Source organism: Rhinopithecus bieti, unplaced genomic scaffold (assembly GCF_001698545.2).
Source record: "Rhinopithecus bieti isolate Rb0 unplaced genomic scaffold, ASM169854v2 scaffold_33374, whole genome shotgun sequence".
Taxonomy (NCBI): domain Eukaryota; kingdom Metazoa; phylum Chordata; class Mammalia; order Primates; family Cercopithecidae; genus Rhinopithecus; species Rhinopithecus bieti.
In genome coordinates, this window is record NW_016814428.1 from 1,768,616 (window position 1) to 1,787,143 (window position 18,528).

At 38.5% G+C, this 18,528-nt stretch overlaps 1 protein-coding gene across 1 annotated transcript in view; it reads right to left on the reverse strand.

Moving 5' to 3' along the window:
* DOCK10 (dedicator of cytokinesis 10) overlaps positions 1-18,528 on the reverse strand; it is a 287,983-nt gene that overhangs the window by 159,900 nt on the left and 109,555 nt on the right. The window contains 1 exon segment of the mRNA XM_017850274.1: positions 8,964-9,083. Within this exon segment, the coding sequence (XP_017705763.1) occupies positions 8,964-9,083 (120 nt within the window).

Consider the following 18,528-nt stretch of genomic DNA (forward strand, 5'->3'; position numbering starts at 1 on the left):
CTTCCTCTGACAGTATTGTAGCTTCTACCTGTTCCAAAAGGAGGACAAAATGATGGTGTTTAAAGTAATCAATCAGCCTAAGCTTGGGGAGTTATAAGCCTCACAATAAGGATTATTAACTAAAATTTCATGATTAATGACCCTCAGCATGTGTTTAAAACTGATTTTAACCTAAATTTTTCAGACACTGAGATTGCCTTTTATTCTATTAGAGAATGTCCTTAGATTGCATTAGTTGCTTGAAAAATGTCTTTTACCACATTCAGAAGAGTATTGTGATTTTATCTTACTTGTTGTTTAAATACATGAGAATATTACTTTAGTACCCGACTTGTGCTTTAAAGGGAAGGCCTTTCTTGTTTTGCTGGGGTTAAACTGTATGGCAAATACACAAATAATGAACAGTTGTCTATTACTGGATAGTCGTCATTCCAGCCAAGTTACGCAAGAGGACACAGTGTCATAGTATTTTGGTATATAGTAGTGATAGAAGTCTGTAAGAAGAAGTTCAAGGTGTTTTACTCTTGGATTGACAAACTAGTCATTTCACTTCTTTTTTGTGACTTATTTTCCAGGCTCCAAAATGTGTTTCATCTCCTCTAAAGAGGTAAGGACCAAACATTCTACATATGGGAAAATGTGAGCATTAATAGAAACGAGTTGCTCCAACAATATAAAGACACCTACTGCACCAGGACCTCCCCCTGGCAAAGACTCTGAGGGCCATGGTCTGAGTTTACCATCCAAGAAAGCCCAGTGAAGAGGGCTGCCTGCTGCGAGGCCTGCAGACATGGTCTAGGGAAGAGAAATGGACTGAAGAGCGGCCCAGCACTGCCAACTCTCACCGGCTCCATCCCACCTGGCTGCCTGCATTTGTCCTTCAGGACCAGCCTCATTCCTGCACAGTGCCTTTGCCTATGCTCCTCTGCCTCTCCAAAAGTCTTTTTATTTCCTCATCTTTCAAAATCTCAGGTTTTGTATAGGTGCCAGTTCCTTTTGAAAAGCTTTCTAATTCATCCAACACACATTTCTCTTCCCTAAATGCTATTATTTACTCTCTGTAGCACACATGAAGTCTGCAGCTTACCTTTAGGTCCAAAAGTTATGCTGCTAATGAATTCAGCCAGTCATTTTACCTGTGTGTTTTATTGTTTATAAGCAAGCCACATTATGTCTGCTTTGGGAGTAAAATATAACAACTGTAAAATAACTTTTGCCATGTTCCTTATTACTCCTTTGCTATGTTCCATTCATTCCTTTAAAGAATAAAGTGCTTGTATCCAGATACATGTTTTCAAGATTCTTTTGTATCCTTCCTGTGATCACATATACCACCTCTACCCTAATACATAGAACGGCTTTTAAAAAAAACCATCTAATTGAAATATAATTGATATGTCATAAAATTTATCCTTCAAAAGTATAGAAGTAAGTGGTTTTTGGTATATTCACAGAGTTGTGCAACCATTACCACGATTTAATTACAGAACATTTTCATCATGCCCAAAAGAAACCCCATATCCACTTGCATTCACTTCTCATTTTCCCATCTCCCCAGCCCACGGCAACCACTAATCTCCTTTCTATCTCTATTGATTTGCCTACTTTGAACATTTCATATGTGTGGACTATGTGGTCTTTTGTGACTGGCTTCTTTCACTTAATACAATGTATTCAAGGTTGATCTAAATTGTAGCATGTATCAACATTTCATTCCTTTTTATGACTGAATGATAATAACATTCCATTTTATGGATATACCACATTCTGTTTATCCATTCATCAGTTGATGGATTATTTGGGTTATTTTCATTTTGGGGCTATTATGAATAATGCTTCTATGAACATTTGTATCTACGTCTTGTGTGGACATACATTCTTAGCACAATCAAACACAGACCAGAGTCTCCACATGCATTCTTACTGAAATGAAATAAGCAACTAGAACTGTTTCAGTACAGTTCTTACTTTCTAATGGCATCACTCACTGTGGGATTCAGGAAGTTAATATTTCCCCCAACTTGTGTGCCTTCTTTTTCTAAGAAGCATCTGGCCAAAAGCATGCTGTTTAGACAGAAACTAATAGTAAAAGTCAAGGTGCTTATGTTAGATTTCTGTCCTTCCAGTTGCTCTATTTCCTTGAACAATAGTCTTTCCAAATCTTAACTTCATTAGCTTGTAAATGAGAGGAATATTATAACATAGAAAGAATCTAATTCGACAAAGACTATTACTTAACTTTCAAATTGCAATTACAATGTTCTTACATGAACACCAGGAGCCATTTAAAAGCCTGCTCTTCAGGCTCAAAAGCCACAGATTTAAAAGAAGTTGAGATTCTTATAAAATGTTAACCTTTGTCTCAGAGAGAGAGAGAAAAAAAGAAAACTCATGACCTTACTGATTTGCAATTTAAAACATATTCAAGTCTTTCTGCTTCCTCTCCTAGAATGACCCTTGTGGTTGAGTCTAGAAGTCCCCATATACCATCTGCTTTGCTTTTCATTGCTGAAGACATACTATTAAAAGAACAAGCCATTGGTATATCATGATATCCACGATTCTCTGAGTTTTAATAGTAAGCCAGTGAAAAGTGCAGAATGCCTTGGAGTGCCCTGGGACACAATTCTGACCTACTAATATGAAGATGGAATTTGAGAAGATAATGAGACTCTTCGGTGATTGTAGTCATGTGACATAGACTACAATCTTTTGACTTTGAAAATCACACTGCCCAGTGTTGAAAGTGTGACTGTTTAAGTAAGTGTAAGGTCTGCTTCTTATTCATATTAGTGTCCTGGATATATACAGCTTAGATCACCAAAGGTAGGCCATGAAAGTAAGATGAAATAGAGTTTTACTGGTGTGGACAATATTGAAGTAAGTTGATAGGCGGTCTTCCTACACAGTGTACAGTCTCACCAGCTTTCAGACATCAGAACTTTCTTAATATGGTTTTGTATTTCCCAGAAATGATCCCATCTCAGGCTTTCTACATCTTTTGCTCAGGAAGAAACTCATTTCTGACTTTCTCAACTTTTTTCCTGCTCTTTTGCATCAGCCTCTTCTTAAACGGAATCATTTAACAATATGATTCAGTGTGTCCTTGAAACCATTTTTCTTAGCACTTGCTTTCTTTTCTTACTTTCTTTGCCTACTTTACTGAGTCACACACTTTGGTGACTAAGTTCTTTATTTTTTGTTTTGTTCTAAAGTTTCGATTACTACCAGCTTGAAAAAGAAAGATGAACAAAAGTAGCAAGTACAATTATTGAAGCAGTATAAGTTTTTGCAATTAATGGTTTAATAAATACATTGATACTGCTTATTTTAGTGAATCATCAGGACACATGTAGTGCAGAAGTTCATGCTGCTTAGTCCCAGAACCCACATACCAGGAGCACTAGCTTCTACCTGGTGTGCCAAAATAAAGGAAAGTGTTTCTGTGTCAGGCCCTTAGCCTGGAAGAAAACTATTTTAATTCCATGTTGGTTAATCTATGGAATGTCCATGAACAAGACATTGTGTTGGGTACTTGAAGTACAGATGTGAACTGATTTGTCCCTTGCCTAGTAACAGAAAGAAAGTGAATGAGTAAGTGAAGAAGTACAGTAAAGTGTTAGAGGGCTGGGTGCAGTGGCTCACGCCTGTAATCCTAGCACTTTGAGAGGCCAAGTTTGAGGCTGCAGTGACTTGCCACTATACTCCAGCCTGGGTAACAAAGCGAGACTCCATCTCTTTAAAAAAAGTGTTAAAAGGAGAAAACTAAGCTTTGTAGATATCAGCTAGGAGCCAGGAACTATATTAGAAGGAATGGGCCTCTTTTAAAAGGGAATCGTGTTCTTAGTGCTGTTTTTTAAGGTGATCTGTTGAGTTGAGTTGTGCCATAGAGGGAAGTATTTTCCTCACCATCAAACGAAGTCAATTACTTCAGCCTCTTTATTCTCAGGAATTTTGTTTCAGAATAGCCTTTGGTTCCTCAAGGTAGTCAAAGGATCAACATTATGTTATAAAATAGCAATCTAGATGTTTCTGAAAGATAATTCATGAAATAAATATTTATTTTCCATCTGCTTTGTGCCAAGTTCTGCTTTAGTTGCTGAAAATCTTTCAATGATCAAGACAGAAGACGTCTCTGTCCTGCTAGAGGCTACCGTCTAACAACGAGAAACAAGTGACAGAGGAGTGAAAAAGCAAACCAAGATATTTCCCAGTGGTGTTAAGTGTTAGCAAGAGAAGCAGGTGGGGTAATGTTATAAAGTAACTGGCTGTGAGGGCAACATAGCTCGGAAGTCAGGGATGCTTCTTTGTAGAGGTAACATTTAAACTGAGTTGTGACTGAAAAATAGAAACCAGCTATACAGAGAGTGTAAAGGCCCTAAGAGGGGATGAGCTTGGCAAGCTGGAGGAACAGAAAGAATGCTTGATGTCTGTGCAGTGACTGAGGAAAGCGGGCTAGATGAGAACTCAGAGATCATGGGGAACCAGATGACAGGGGTTATGGGAGGAGCTGGATTTGACTCTTAAGGCAATGAGAAGCCGCTGAGAAGTTTTAGCCAGAGGCATGGCGTTATCTAATTTGTGTTCCTAACAGCTTCCATTGAGTACTGTGTGTGAACGAATCAAAGCAGAACAAAGAAGAAAGCAGGAGGACCAGTTACAAAGCCACTTCTTGGAGGGGAGGTGTGGTCCAGGCAAATGAGGGTATTTGGCGGTTGGGACAGCAGAGTGAATAGAGAAAAACTTTTAATATATACAGTCACAATGTAAGAATACTGCCTTGGTGAAAAGTAATCTTTCCAGTGTACTAGATACCAGACGAAGTCTCTGATTCTTGTTATTTTTTAACCAGAAGCATTCTAAGTCAACTTGCTTTTTCATCCATAAAAGGGCATGAGCTCCTTAAACACAGCACTTTTGCTTTTCTTGTCAGTCTCACTAGTCTAGGAAGTGCTGTTCTATATTCAGCAGCTCGTGGGTGCTGAATAAATATTGATTAAACAAACCGAGTAATGAATCATGTGTGCTGCAAGTGTGGGTGCTTGGTAACGTGGAAACATACGAGTGAGCTGGATTCTCCAATCTGCAGGGCAGAAACTGGATGAAAGACGTTTAGAGGTGGGGGTGGGAAGCTTGGAGCTGCCCCTCTCCTTCCATCCCAGGATGCCTTGGGATTGGAGTGGTCATTCTATGACCACTTCACATTGGCTCAGTGGAGATCGACACCACACACCCCAGAGGAGCCTCACCCACTGCTCAAGGGAGAGCTGAGGAAATGATACGCTTGCCGACTGCACGGACACTTCCTGTTGGTGCACCACATCCCTAAAATGTGACACAGGCTGTGGGTGAAGCAGGTAACAACAGAGATTTACAGACACGCCTATATTCCACAAAGAGCGTGAGGATAAAACCCAAAAACGCATGCAGTTGTACTGTATGTCAGCCAACTTTTTCTGTAAAGCATCGAAGAATAAATCTTGTCTCTGTTGCCACTACTGCAACTCTGTTGCAACCCTGCCTTTGCATCATGAAAGCAGCCACTGACAAGAGGTCAAGGAATGGTGTCCGTGTTCAATAAAACTTTATTTACAGATATCAGAATTTGAATTTCAGATAATTTTAATGTGTTTGGAAATATCATCTTTTTTCCTTAAGCTATTTTAACAACATTAAAACCATTCTTAGCTCATGGGACATAAAAAATAGGCAGCAGGTCACCCCAGGGCCACCTTGGTGCCAAGTTTGCCAAGCCGTACTCTGTAGAGCAGGAAAAATGAGGCACAATCTCCACATGTTATTCAAAAATGGGCAATTTTATGTAGAGATAACATCTAATACTATCCTTTTGTTTGTCAGTTGCTTAATGCAAATTAAAATTTAGCCATTTGGAGGATGCGACATTTGCTGATAGTAAGGATTACGTGGCATTGAAAATCTCTTGGGCAGAGATTAATTGTGAACGATTCTTTGGACCACACTCCCCACTTCCTCCAGGTCCTGTTTTATGTTTTCCACACAGAGCCCAGATGAACTTTTAATATTTAGGAATCCACACTCAGTCATTTGTTTTCCTTCTTGAAACACTCCTGTGACTTGCCCTTGCCTGTAGTTAGAATAAGATGCAAATGCCTTATCCTGTCCAGCCATACCAATCTCCAGTCTTGGAGTTCTTCAGGGTCTTTGCACCAGCTACCCCTTTAGGCTGAAACACGCCTTCCTCAGCATGTCTGATCCTTCTTGAGAACTCAGAACTCAGCTTAAATGTCGCCTTCTTAGAGAGGCTTGTCCATGGTCACCTAGACCAACGCAGTTCTTACCCCACTCAGATTCTATCATCAGATTCTGCCTGGTTTTATTTTCCTCATAGAACTGGTCTCTATCTGAATTATCTGGCAAATTAATTGGTTTACCTTTTTCTTTGGAATAAGTAAACCTTCAATAAGTAAACCCACCAAAAGGTAAGCTCCCTTAGAACCCCAGGTGATTTCTGTCTAATCACTGCTGTCTCCATTCATTGAATAATGCCCAGTATTCAGTATTATACATCATGTATTTGCTGAATGAATAAAGGAAGGAAATGGTTTGGGGTGTGTTATAGAATAGTATGTTTGGAACTATGCTGGTCTTTTACCCCAGTTGGGAATGAGGGTGACTGTGTATGATGGGCCGGGATGGGGTGGGAGAGAGTAGGCTATGGCTTTGAGAAATGGGCAAGGACCACATCTTGAAGCAGGCATTGGGTCATGCCGAGGTGATTGCACTTCATTTTGAAGGCAGTCGGGGAGCCACAGAAGGGTTTTAAGCAGCCATGGAATAAAATAGTTCAGTGTATTTATTGGAATGTTCACATTGGAAAAATAAAGAGTTATTCTTGTATTCTCCATTACACTGCTAAGGATGGTAAAGATCAAGGAGTAATCAGAGACATTCCTCAATTTAAATGAGCATGGAAAGATGCCAAAACAATCCAAACTCACTGCAAACTTTACAGTCCATCTACCTGCATCCTCCACTTTCTTTTTGAGCTAGGAGGCCTTGAAGTAGCATTTGACATATTTTTGAAGGACATAACTAGGAGAAAAGATGCTCCTGGATTCATGATTTTTGGTGTTGTTTGACATAAAGAGGCTGTTCAAGGCTGGGCGTGGTGGCTCACCCCTGTAATCCCAACACTCTGGGAGGCTGAAATGGGTAGATCACTTGAGGTCATGAGTTGGAGACCCGTGTGGCCAACATGGCAAAACCCCATCTCTACTAAAATTACAAAAATTAGCCGGGTGTGGTGGCATGCACCTGTAATCCCAGCTACTTGGGAGGATGAGGCAGGAGAATCACCTGAATCTGGGAGGTGGAGGTTTCAGTGAGCCAAGACTGTGGCACTGCACTCCAGCCTGGGTGACAGGGAGACACTCGGTTAAAAAAAAAAAGAAAGAAAGAAGAAAGAAAAAGAAAGAAAGAAAGAAAGAAAGAAAGAAAGGAAGGAAGGAAGGAAGGAAGGAAGGAAGGAAGGAAGGAAGGAAGGAAGGAAGGACAAGAAAGAAAGAAAGAAAGAAAGAAAGAGAAAGAAAGAAAGAGAAAGAAAAGAAAGAAAGAAAAGAAAGAGAAAAGAAAGAAAGAAAGAAAGAAAAGAAAGAAAGAAAAGAAAAGAAAGAAAGAGAAAGAGAGAAAGAAACTGTTCATCAGGTTAATCTTCAGTCTGAAAATGAAAATGAGGATGTGGAATAATTTTAAAAAATGTGGGTTATACTTTTATGTGCAGTTTCAACTTCAGTGCCTGGTCCAACCACGGAAATGAGATTTTGCACGAGATAAGATCTCTCTCAAATGTGCCGCACTCCAAGTGGAAGCCGGTTTAAAATTTTGAACAAACAATTGAAGGAGTTTCTTTCTTCCTATTTAATCTGTCTTCTTTCTTCCATGATTCTTCATACTCGAAACAGAAAATCATTAACTTCCATATACCTTCTTTTTCATGAATCCATGGAGGAAGGTGAAAAAAAAACACGCCTTTAAAAGCCTGAAGCCAGACCTGCCCTCAAAGTAAGAGAGAAAAATGGAAGTTTGAGGCTGTTTGAGGAATGTGTGGGCACTGAGACCCATGCTCCCTGATAGAGGTCTGCATGGACAACGGCTGTTTCACAGGGGTACCCTTCAGCTGCCTTTTCATTTGCTTTAAGATGTTGAAGTTTGTGATGTCTGAGACTATCTTTCTTTTAGGAAGAGACAGGAAAATTTACTAACTGCCCATTGAGATCTCTGTTTGCATAGTTAGATAACAATTTAAAAATCTTTAAGACCACAAAGTAACAATATGTTATGTTTGGAACATGTGGGTGCTCACCATCCAGAACTTCGTGTTTGTTTCCAACGTGAATTTCCTTTTCATTCATTATCTCTACTATCCTCAGAGGCTGTCTGTGTGGTAGTGTGCATCTAAAGGGGACTATCTCAGACCTCAAATCTCTCCATGAAGATGTTCTAGCCTACCTTTCTTTGCCCCCAAGTGTCAATATCTCCTTATGAAAGGCAAACCAAGATTAAGGGTGATTTTTAAGAACTGCATCTTTTGTGCTAATAGAGTCCTGTCTTTGCCATTGGTTGGTTTCAGTTGCTTGGAAGCTTTCAGTTAGAAATGGCTGAGGGAGGAAGTGCTCTGTTGGTCCAGGTAAGGCAGTGGTCAGAAACCCGGACATTGACAGGTACACGAGTACCAGCTGGAACCAGGCTGTGTCCCGGGCCTCCTCCCAGTCCTCAGTGGCCAGTGACTCACTAAGCTTCTGATCTTTCAACTTGAGGGGGCCCTGGGGTACTTTCTATTATTGGAAGTGAACTCCTGCTGCAGAGACTGAGATATAGGGTGGCCACAGGGAGGGCTGGACTCCCTGAATCTACACAGAAAGACAACGACCGAATCTGTAGGGCCCTCCTGAATCTAGATGGCTTGAGAAGAGAAGACTTACTGAAAAGTCATCACTGGGGAAGAACAGGAGATCTTGAAGAGGATCATTCCGGTAGGTCTTTTCAAGTTCTTCAATGACAGTCTCATAATCCAAAGGCTCGAGAAGCCTAGGCTTTTCTTGCTGTAGAAAAAGAAAATATGGTATTAATCACTGACATATACCATCTCCCTTTTCTATGCCTGGTTGGATTTCATCTCTTAGTTATCATTGAGGCTTTGACACCGCACAATCCTTCCAATGCAGTCACAGAGACTCCAGGAATGTAGGGCAAAGCCACGTAACTATTATTTCCAGATCTGAAATAATATGAGAAAATCCTAAAATACCTGATATCTCCCTCAGAAATTCAAACTGTTCTTATTAAGTCCCCAAGGTTCACAATATCCAGCCCTATCACATCCTCAGAACAGATGTTTATGTAAATTTTTGTCAACAGGAAGAAAGGCCTTCTGCTTACTTGCTATGGTTTTATGATAATTATCATTTCTTCTGAATTAGATAATTCCTTGTGAGTTCTGCTTGGGTCAATTTGAAAACGTTGGCACCTTGCTAGCAATCAAAGTATCACAGGCAGTCTTGGTTGTCATGAACACATAGATCCTGTGTCAGGATTAATTGCTTGGCTCTGAGCCTCTTTGTCTCTACAGAGACAAGCTAGGTCATTTTCTAATAGAACTGAATGACAGGACTATTATGGATGCAGTGTGGTGAAAATGGATAAGTCTGAAAAAATAGCCCGATAATCACATTGCATTAGATTCCTGAAGCCAAGAGGGAATGCGCTCCCTTCAAAGAAGCCTCCCGTAGTGCCAAAAATAAAAATAGAGGGAGAAATGTGACTGTTTCATTATAGGGTTGAGGTGTTTGCTCCATTTGTGTTTCACTATAGGGTTGATGTGTTTGCTCCAGTTGTACAGAACTCATATGGTGAGAAAAATGGACCCTCTCCTGCTGCAAAACACAACAAAATCCAAAACAGAAAACCAAAAACACGATCTGAGTCCTCTAACCCTTTTGATGAAGCATTTATGCAACCTAAGTGAAAAGCGGTGGTCCTCTGGGTTATTTTGGGACTCCTAGAGGTTTGAGTGGTTCTTAGGAAATTTGAACACTAAAGTGATCTCATAAGTGAAACAAATTATTTTTCTTGTTCACATAAGTGACATCAACAGATACCTTCCCACCCAAACTCTTCCTTCCCCACACCCACACGTGCCACCCTTCCTCATTCTGCAAAGCACACAGATAGCTTTTGACTCCTAAGGCTTTTTTTGGAAGAGCTCTTCTGATGAAGCCCCTAGAAACTTTCATTGACATTTTAATAAATGCTAATGGGCTTCTCAAAGTAGCAGTCAATATATATTTTGATAATTTTCCAAAAAAAAAAAAAAAAAAGGGAACATAGTGGGCCAATGGCAAGGATCATCATGTACTCTCTACATTAGAGAAAAAAAAAAACCCAGCTCACTTCACAAATGCTTAAGGAAACTAAAGGTAATGCCAGGTGAATATTCTATCTAGAAGGTCTTTCCAGAAAGTGGCTAGTTTAGTAAAAAAGAAATACCTCACACAATATTTGGAGAAAAGAAATTCAGTTGATCAACATATTTAATGAAAGAGCTGTGAGACATTGAGTATTTTGGGGCAGAAAATACAGAGATGCTATGGCAAGTCTTGGGTAGTGAAAAAAAGTCTTTCTGGAATTGCTACCTTTTGATATTATTCTATTTAGATTTATTTTAAGTTCCAATTCCTTATTTCCCAGGCAAAGGTTAATTCCAAAGATTATAGATTGACAGCTCAAAAGGCAAATGCATGTTTCAGATGTTTGGTTTGCCACCCACATTTATTTTCTTTTTAATTGGCTTGTCTTTAAGTCATGGTATTTCACTCCAGTTCAGCTGTAGGCCTCAGTAGTCTTTATCTTACCCTGCAGCATATTACTTTTATATTACCAACTGCCCCCACAGGCCTTCAAGTCTGAAACAGTTGGCTTATTCTGAAACCTGTTTTCCCCCCCTATTGAATGTGTAGGTATCAAATGTAGCAAACGAAACAAAATGTACAGTAAAACCCTCTCAGGAAGCTCTTACGTCTGCCTTAGCTTTGGTTCGTTGTTTATGTCCCTAAGAGTTCTTCAGCTGAAGTACATGATGTCCTTCGGTACTTAGAGCAATAGCCCATGATGTGGCTGATAACACTTTTATCTTCTCCCTCCTCACACCAAAATGAGTAGGGGTACGAGAGTGTGGTTTTAGTGTGTATTGTCATTCATAGGTTTAAAGGCAAATGACATATGGATGTTTTGAGAGGGCTTCTATAATCGGGTTCTCACTATCTTTTAAATTTTATCACCCATTAGTCCCAAAATCCAGCATTATTTAAGGAGTTGGAGACAAGAAGATCTTTCAAAGAAGATCTTTTACTGGGACCCCAATGTTACCTAAAATCAATCCCACCTAAATTGGTACAATAGGCAAATCAGAGTTCCCAAGTCACAAGTTATGAATAAAACCACAGAGAAACTAAATCCTAACTCTCCTTAATATACCCAAATAAAACATATGGCCTGCAAGCGTCTGAAGGCATAATTTCAGGTATTCCTTTCAGGCTATGAGATCAATTAATGAATGATATTTATTAGGCCTTGCCTGTTTAGGATATTGCACTGGGGTTATTTTGACATGGGACTGCAAAATCCAGCAGGTCTACTTCATATAATTTACTAAGTTTTGGCCTCTGGAGGAACAGATTGGTGAAGTTCAATCTTCCCAGTGTATTTGTTGATCATTGTGTAACATCCAAGATATTCAATGCATCACAACTTTGGGGACACAAAGTTTAAAAAGAAATAGCAATGATATATTCCATAGTGTCTAGAGCCTGGGATTAGGCCAAAGTTGTCATAGATGCTTTACATATCTGTAATGGCAAGAATCCGGGCTATATAACCAGTAGTTCTCTCTGGAGCAAGGGAGCTGCCTGCTCAGTATAAAGAGACAGATGTATACAAGGATGGTGGGATCAGTTAATTTCTCACTACTGCTCCTTGCAGAGACATTGAGTGAAACTGGTGACTGAGCAGCATTGATTTACAGCTTTAACAGGGTTGGGTTGTCTCTCTTGAATTTAATGTGCTTGTTTCTTTTGGAAATGCACCAACGGGGATAAGGTATGTGCCAAGATTACTCTGAATTGGCTTGGATTTTTATAGTGCTTTTTACTCTTTCTCTCAAATGAGTAATGAATTTCATTAGCTGTTCTAAAGTCTCTCTGCATGGGAAAAGGCACCCACCAGTACCTGTTATTATGCATCAGGGCTGGTGTTGCACCACAGTGGTAAGAGGCCCTGTTCTTCTTACAGAGAATTAAGAGGTTTGATCTAGTTCCCCAAATCCACAGCTTTCCTCCAAATCAACTTCACAGCAGAAGAATAGGCTTCTGTCACAAAAACAAATGCTTGTTTCCCATCTACCTGATTTCACTACTGAATGCCAAGACGATTATCGAAGCCCCAAGGTGGTAAAACAGTCATCTTTGTAATAGTCTGGGCTACCCAGGGCATCTCAATTGGTTTGAAACAAGCAAGAACAAAGTATTCCACTACAAATATCTGAATTATTTTCATCACTATAATTCAAGATCAAATGGATGAAGAAATGACATTGAAGAAAATAAGCATTTGAAGTATGTAACACTGAAAATTACATGGCTAAATTACCAACCTTCATATTCCTCCAGAATAGAAGCACAATCTAACTGAAACATAAGCTAGACTACCCAGCCTTATTTTGGAAAAATCCAAAGTAAAAAGGAGAGTGTGAGTATAAGTTTTCTACGTCAAGATGCAACAGAGAGTTGAACATATACCCTAGAGCCAGAATTCCTGGGATTCCAGTTTTGGCATTGCCACTTACGAGCTGTGGAACTTCAGGCATGGTAATTAAAATCCCCATGCATTAATTTCTCCATGTGTGAAATGGTTTAGTAGGTGCTGCCTCACAGGATTAAATGAGATAATACTTTTTAAACACCTAGAAGAGCCCACACCTATAATCCTCATTACCCAAGTGTTAATAGATAAAGGCTATGGGTTTTTAATGTTCACTAGTCAGGGATTTAAAGCATTAGTATTGTAAATGTAATGTCTACCAAGAGCAAATAGTAGTCACTCAATAAATATTTGTTAAATAAATACATTTATATTATGTCATCGAGATCCAAGAATTCCTTTTCTGGGATTCTATCTTAAAGAAACAAGCACACATATAACCCAAGATTTACACAAGAATGTCTTTACAATATTATCTTTGTAACAAGATGGAGAAAATATAGTCACCCTAATCCAAAGGTATAAGGGAGAAAGGTAGGCTAGTGGAGGTTATACCCAATGAGTGAAGACACCAGACTCCAGAGCTGCTGTTCCAAACCAACGGTTTATCTTTTTCAGAGAACTGCATATGGTGTAGATAGGCTTAATGCTGTGATGCGCTTTGGGAAGGACATTGGAACTAGGATAGGGGTTGGCATAAATCCGTGAATAACTATTAGTACATGCTATAAGTAATGGTGCAGTGTATGCCATAAATTTACTGAACGGTTCAATTCTTCAGCAAAGTTAGCGAACTCACAACATTTCGCATATTAATTGGCTTTTCTTTTTGGAAAACACCAAGTGGCTGGAGTTCATGATCAAGATGGCAAGCACTGGTACAGAAGGAAAGAAAAGAAAGGGCACTCGCTACCTCAGAAGGAAAGAGGTTAAGGTTACCTTGACAGTGGTTCTAGATTCATAGCTATTATGACACTAGAGTTTGAGCTCAGAATACCTATATCTCTAGTAAGGGCACAAACTAGCTAAAAATGGGAAACAGTAAATCACCGTGGATAAGAAATAATTAGGAAATTATGGTACATTCATCTTAAGAAACAACACGTATCCATTAAAACTAAATTTTGTAAAGTTTGTAATAAAAAGCAAAATTGCTTATGTATTATTGTTCAATAAAGTGGTAACAAATATAATACAACAGAATAATCACACAAGATTTAAGAAATTTAAAGAGAAAAGATTAGAGATATGGATCCTAATATTATCAGTTACGATATTTAGGATTTTGCCATTTTGATTTTTCTGCCCTCTCCAAATTTCTACAATGAACATGTCTTGCTTTCCTCGGGGTGAGAAAATGAACTTGGTTTCTCAAAACTATCATGTGTTCATGGAAACACTGGGGAGTTATTTGATTTTAAAATTGTTTACCCTTTGAAAATCCACCAGAGAGGGAGCCTAGAAAAATCACAGTGAGACTTCACATAGAAGTTCAACCACTAACAGTTTCAAGTAATTAAGAAAAAGATACACAAAACCCTGGGGAAAGGAGACCAGGGAAAATAATTACAGATTATATATGTGGTTCTAGAAGCTAATGTCAGCAAAAAGGAGATGTGCAATTAGCAATTTAATAACCAAAATATTTTTCACCTCTGTAGGGAACCATCAACATCTGGTAACTTAAATACTCATGTGTATTGGTCATTGTCACGAAGGATTAGAAATCAGAATCTCTAGTTGGAAGTTCAGGATCTCTTACCTACCAGCCATGTAACTTTGACAAGTCATGTGCAACAGCTGATACTGGGATGAATGGGAAAAGGGTAGTGCTGCTGCAAAGATCAAGTAGATAAAGTATGAAAAGTGGTAAGTGAACCACTGAATATCAGACAAATGTAGATTTGTTTTTATTTGAAGACAACTGAAAATTACCCTACATGTTTTACAAGAAACGTATGCCAATCAGCTAATCAAACCAACTACAATGAATTCTTCATGTACCAGGAGTTGTTCTCTATGCTTTCATATTTATTATTTAAATTTTCTTAAAATAAAACTCGGAAAATTAATGATTCTATTGGAGGCAAAAAAACATAGTCATAAGGAAGAGTACTCAAATAAAAAAAGGACAGCTTCTCCTTCCAGCATCTCCTGAGTGAAGTCAGGTTACTCTGTCCCCACAGGAAAAGGAAAGCAATCTACCTGATTATGCATATCAGCAAATGAAAGTGACTTTGAAATTCTACCTTTGTTTTCCTTGAGAAATGGCCTAGAAAATATTTTCATGTATTTATACTTGCAGATCAAAAGAGAAGGATTACATTTAGGCTTGGTTTAATATTAAACTAATTAGCTTTGCAAATAGAAAAATCTAAAGAACAATCAATGTTGCAGATACTTTGAATATCTTTCTGTAGCTCTGACCTACACAGATACAAGGTGAGTTTGTCGGCACTGGGGAGCTCATCAGGAAAAGGACTGATGGAATGAGGAAGAGAGAACATCTCTGTGGCAAATCCCTCGTGACTGAGGACTGCATCTTTGGGATCTACATTCTGAGTGTAATTAGGGAGCCATGTCTTGGTTATTCACCATTGGGGTTGCTCTGGTTTTGTCCACCTGAAGTAGTTATTCTTGGTTCTCTTGTTCAGAAAACCTAGTCTTTTCAAGAAACACTATGAAAAGAGCGTTCCCCACTTCCTCTGAGAAGTTTTATGTTCTTTCTGTGACACGTGGTAGATCCTGTGATACCCTTTGGAACTCTCTCTTCCTCAGCCAGCGCTGTTGTTCCCATATATCTGAACCTTTATTCTATTTTCAATATTCATAACAGAATTAATCCTATATCTGAATGGCTTCTTTAGTTTTCAAAACTATTCATACTGATTAAGGACACAGAAAAACTAACAAAAAATAGATATTCAGTTTGGTATCAATAGACTAGGCTCTATTAGAGCGCCACATGCTAATTATTTTTCAGTTTTCTTCACATCTTGACATACGGACAAGCAAATCACTCACAGTGATGATTCACGGGGTCTTTTGAGAGACCCTCCAAAAATTTCAATCTTGAAATCGCTAAAACAAATGAAAAGCAACATAGCTTTTAACTAATTTCAGTGTTATATCAAGATAACTGATTAGATTTCTTAGAAGAAATAGAAGATCTAAATGACACATGGATTCTTTAGGCCTTAACTTAATCCAGGACCCTTTGACCTTCATGTAATTGGAATGAAGCCAACTTCCATGCCACTTGTGTTTAAAACAAATGAGAAGTTCGGAGAAAGTCCATACAGCTGGATCCACGGCCGCAGCTGTCAGCCTGGGTCATGTAACAGATTTAATTTAGCCTTTCATCAGAGGGAGTTCCCCTGGAGAACCTCTCAAATGTTTGAGCTTCAGAAAACAAGGCTACTTTTCCTACCAAAAGGAAATGATTAAGTAAAGAATAAGCCATCTTATACTAACCCTTTAACCTTCTGTCTGTCTTGAACCACACAGTTTCATGAAAATGGAAAAACACCAGTCAAATCAAAGTTAACAACTGTGCAGCTGGGCAAACTCAGATTAAGCTGAATTTGGAAATGGTTCCCTTGGTAACAAGGACGGACACAGATCTCACAAGAAATCAATCAGCAGTAACTCTTTGAATGTCTTAGTCCATTTCAGTGACATAAAGCAGGTGAAAGTTGGTAAAGTATAAAATGTTTTGCAGATATAAGGGATGACTGTATTGTTACATTCAACACACATATTATAGTTAGAAAAATCAGAATTTTCTATTTTGTTAACCCTTAATTTCATTAGGGCAAGCAAGGACACAAAGGAGCTTTACAGGATTTGTGATGTAAGGTGCACTTTCAAACTAAATTTGGATTGTTGAAGTCTTATTTTCTTTTCAAAGAAATCTGACCATGTATATCTCTTATGAGCATGTTAAAACTCACATATTTTTGTATAGCAAATAAACATAAAATTTAAAAGTGGCTGCTTCTCTGTATTTGTAAAGAAGTAGAAAATATCCAAGAAGATCTAAGTCAAACTAAATTACATGTCTCACTTAGTTTTCTAGAAACACTTGAATGATAATAAATATCATTAAAAATGCATCACAACCCAATTACAAGGCTGCCTGACACAAGGGAAATTAATGCCTTGGAGTAAACTGTGGAGAATTTTAGATTCATTTATATGAAGCCTTTGATAAGAGCTGTCACCAGGTTAACCTCAGATACTATCTTATTATTTTAATAATCACAAAAACATTCACTCACAGGTCAAGTGTTGTACGTGCACATACATGTCACACATACAAAGGTAAATAGTTTTGTCAACAACAGGCATTTTATAATTTCAATATGTCTTCCCATAATGACAGACCATTCTTTTATTTCCTTTCCTACCTGTGGCTACTTGAAGTTGAATACGCATAGTGGATATTCATTGTCTTTTGGCCTATGTAGCACTCATCCTACTTTCTTTTAGTACTAGCATTTTAATTTCCTTTTGGGGACTTACTTCTTTCCACATTCCCATAAGAAGCAGCCTTGGTGGATCTGACTAATTAAAGGGTCCTGATTTTCTGGCATCAAGGGTGTGTGACCCATTAAACTCTTTCCTGCCGAACTCTGAATCTTGAGTGGAAGGATGCAAAAGTAGATGAAAGGATTGGAATTGTTTCATTTCTGGGGCTACATTCCCACAAGACTTTCCATTAGTTCCAGTCATCAAGACCACCCATTTCCCACTGTCCTGAGTTTCTCTAAGTCCATTCCTGGTTCTTTTCTGAGCCCATCTCTCCACCCTTCCTTCTGTCCCCTTCTCTGGACTGTGTTTGTTCATTGGAGTAGGTTTCTAATGCTTGAAACTATAGGAATCTAATGAGATATAATACAAGGAATAGTGCAGACAATAAGGGACTATTATTTCCTCAATTTTTATGTTTATTTGGATTTGAACGGTCTTAAAGGAGGACCTCTTTTAGCCAATGACTCCTGTCTTTGAGGTGTGGAAATTTAGGTTTGGTAAACTCCTGAATTACCAACACAACCAAGATTGTCTCATTCTGTGAAAAGTACATCAAGTATCAAGCATCCCAAAAATGGGGGCTTAAGAACCTTCCTGCTTCTCCAGGGAGACACATTCAGTGCAGCCCCGGTCTCTAATTTTCCATTAAGCCTTACTCATTCAACCCATCACTCTCCTATAACACCAGAACATCTGGAAGCCAAAAGATGAGTTTAAGACCCCGTTTACCTTCAGTGACGATAGTCACATACTATAATTTTGCTCTCTGTAGGAGTTGCCTGGTTGTGTTGGAAGTTCTGGCAAACCCCTGTAATATACAACAGATCAGACATACCTAAGCTAGCAATGGTTTAGGTATGTCTCATCTGTTGTATATTATAGGGGTTTCACCTTTCTTCCTCCCCCCATTTTCATCATACAAGTCACATTTACTATATTTATTATAGTAAAACTAATTCATATGTGTTTTCTTGTAGAAATAACAGTCACACCAAATAATTGATAATAATGGTAACAATATGTACTACCATTTTAAAATAAATTACCCTGTAAATGCCAATAATGGTTACTGTTTTTCTACTACCACTATCATAATCAATGGCAAAGACCATAATCAGTATGTAATATCTTCTCTCACTGAATACCTACATCAACCCTGGAAAAGATCACTGCTGCTTTTTTTTTTTTTTTTTTTTTTTT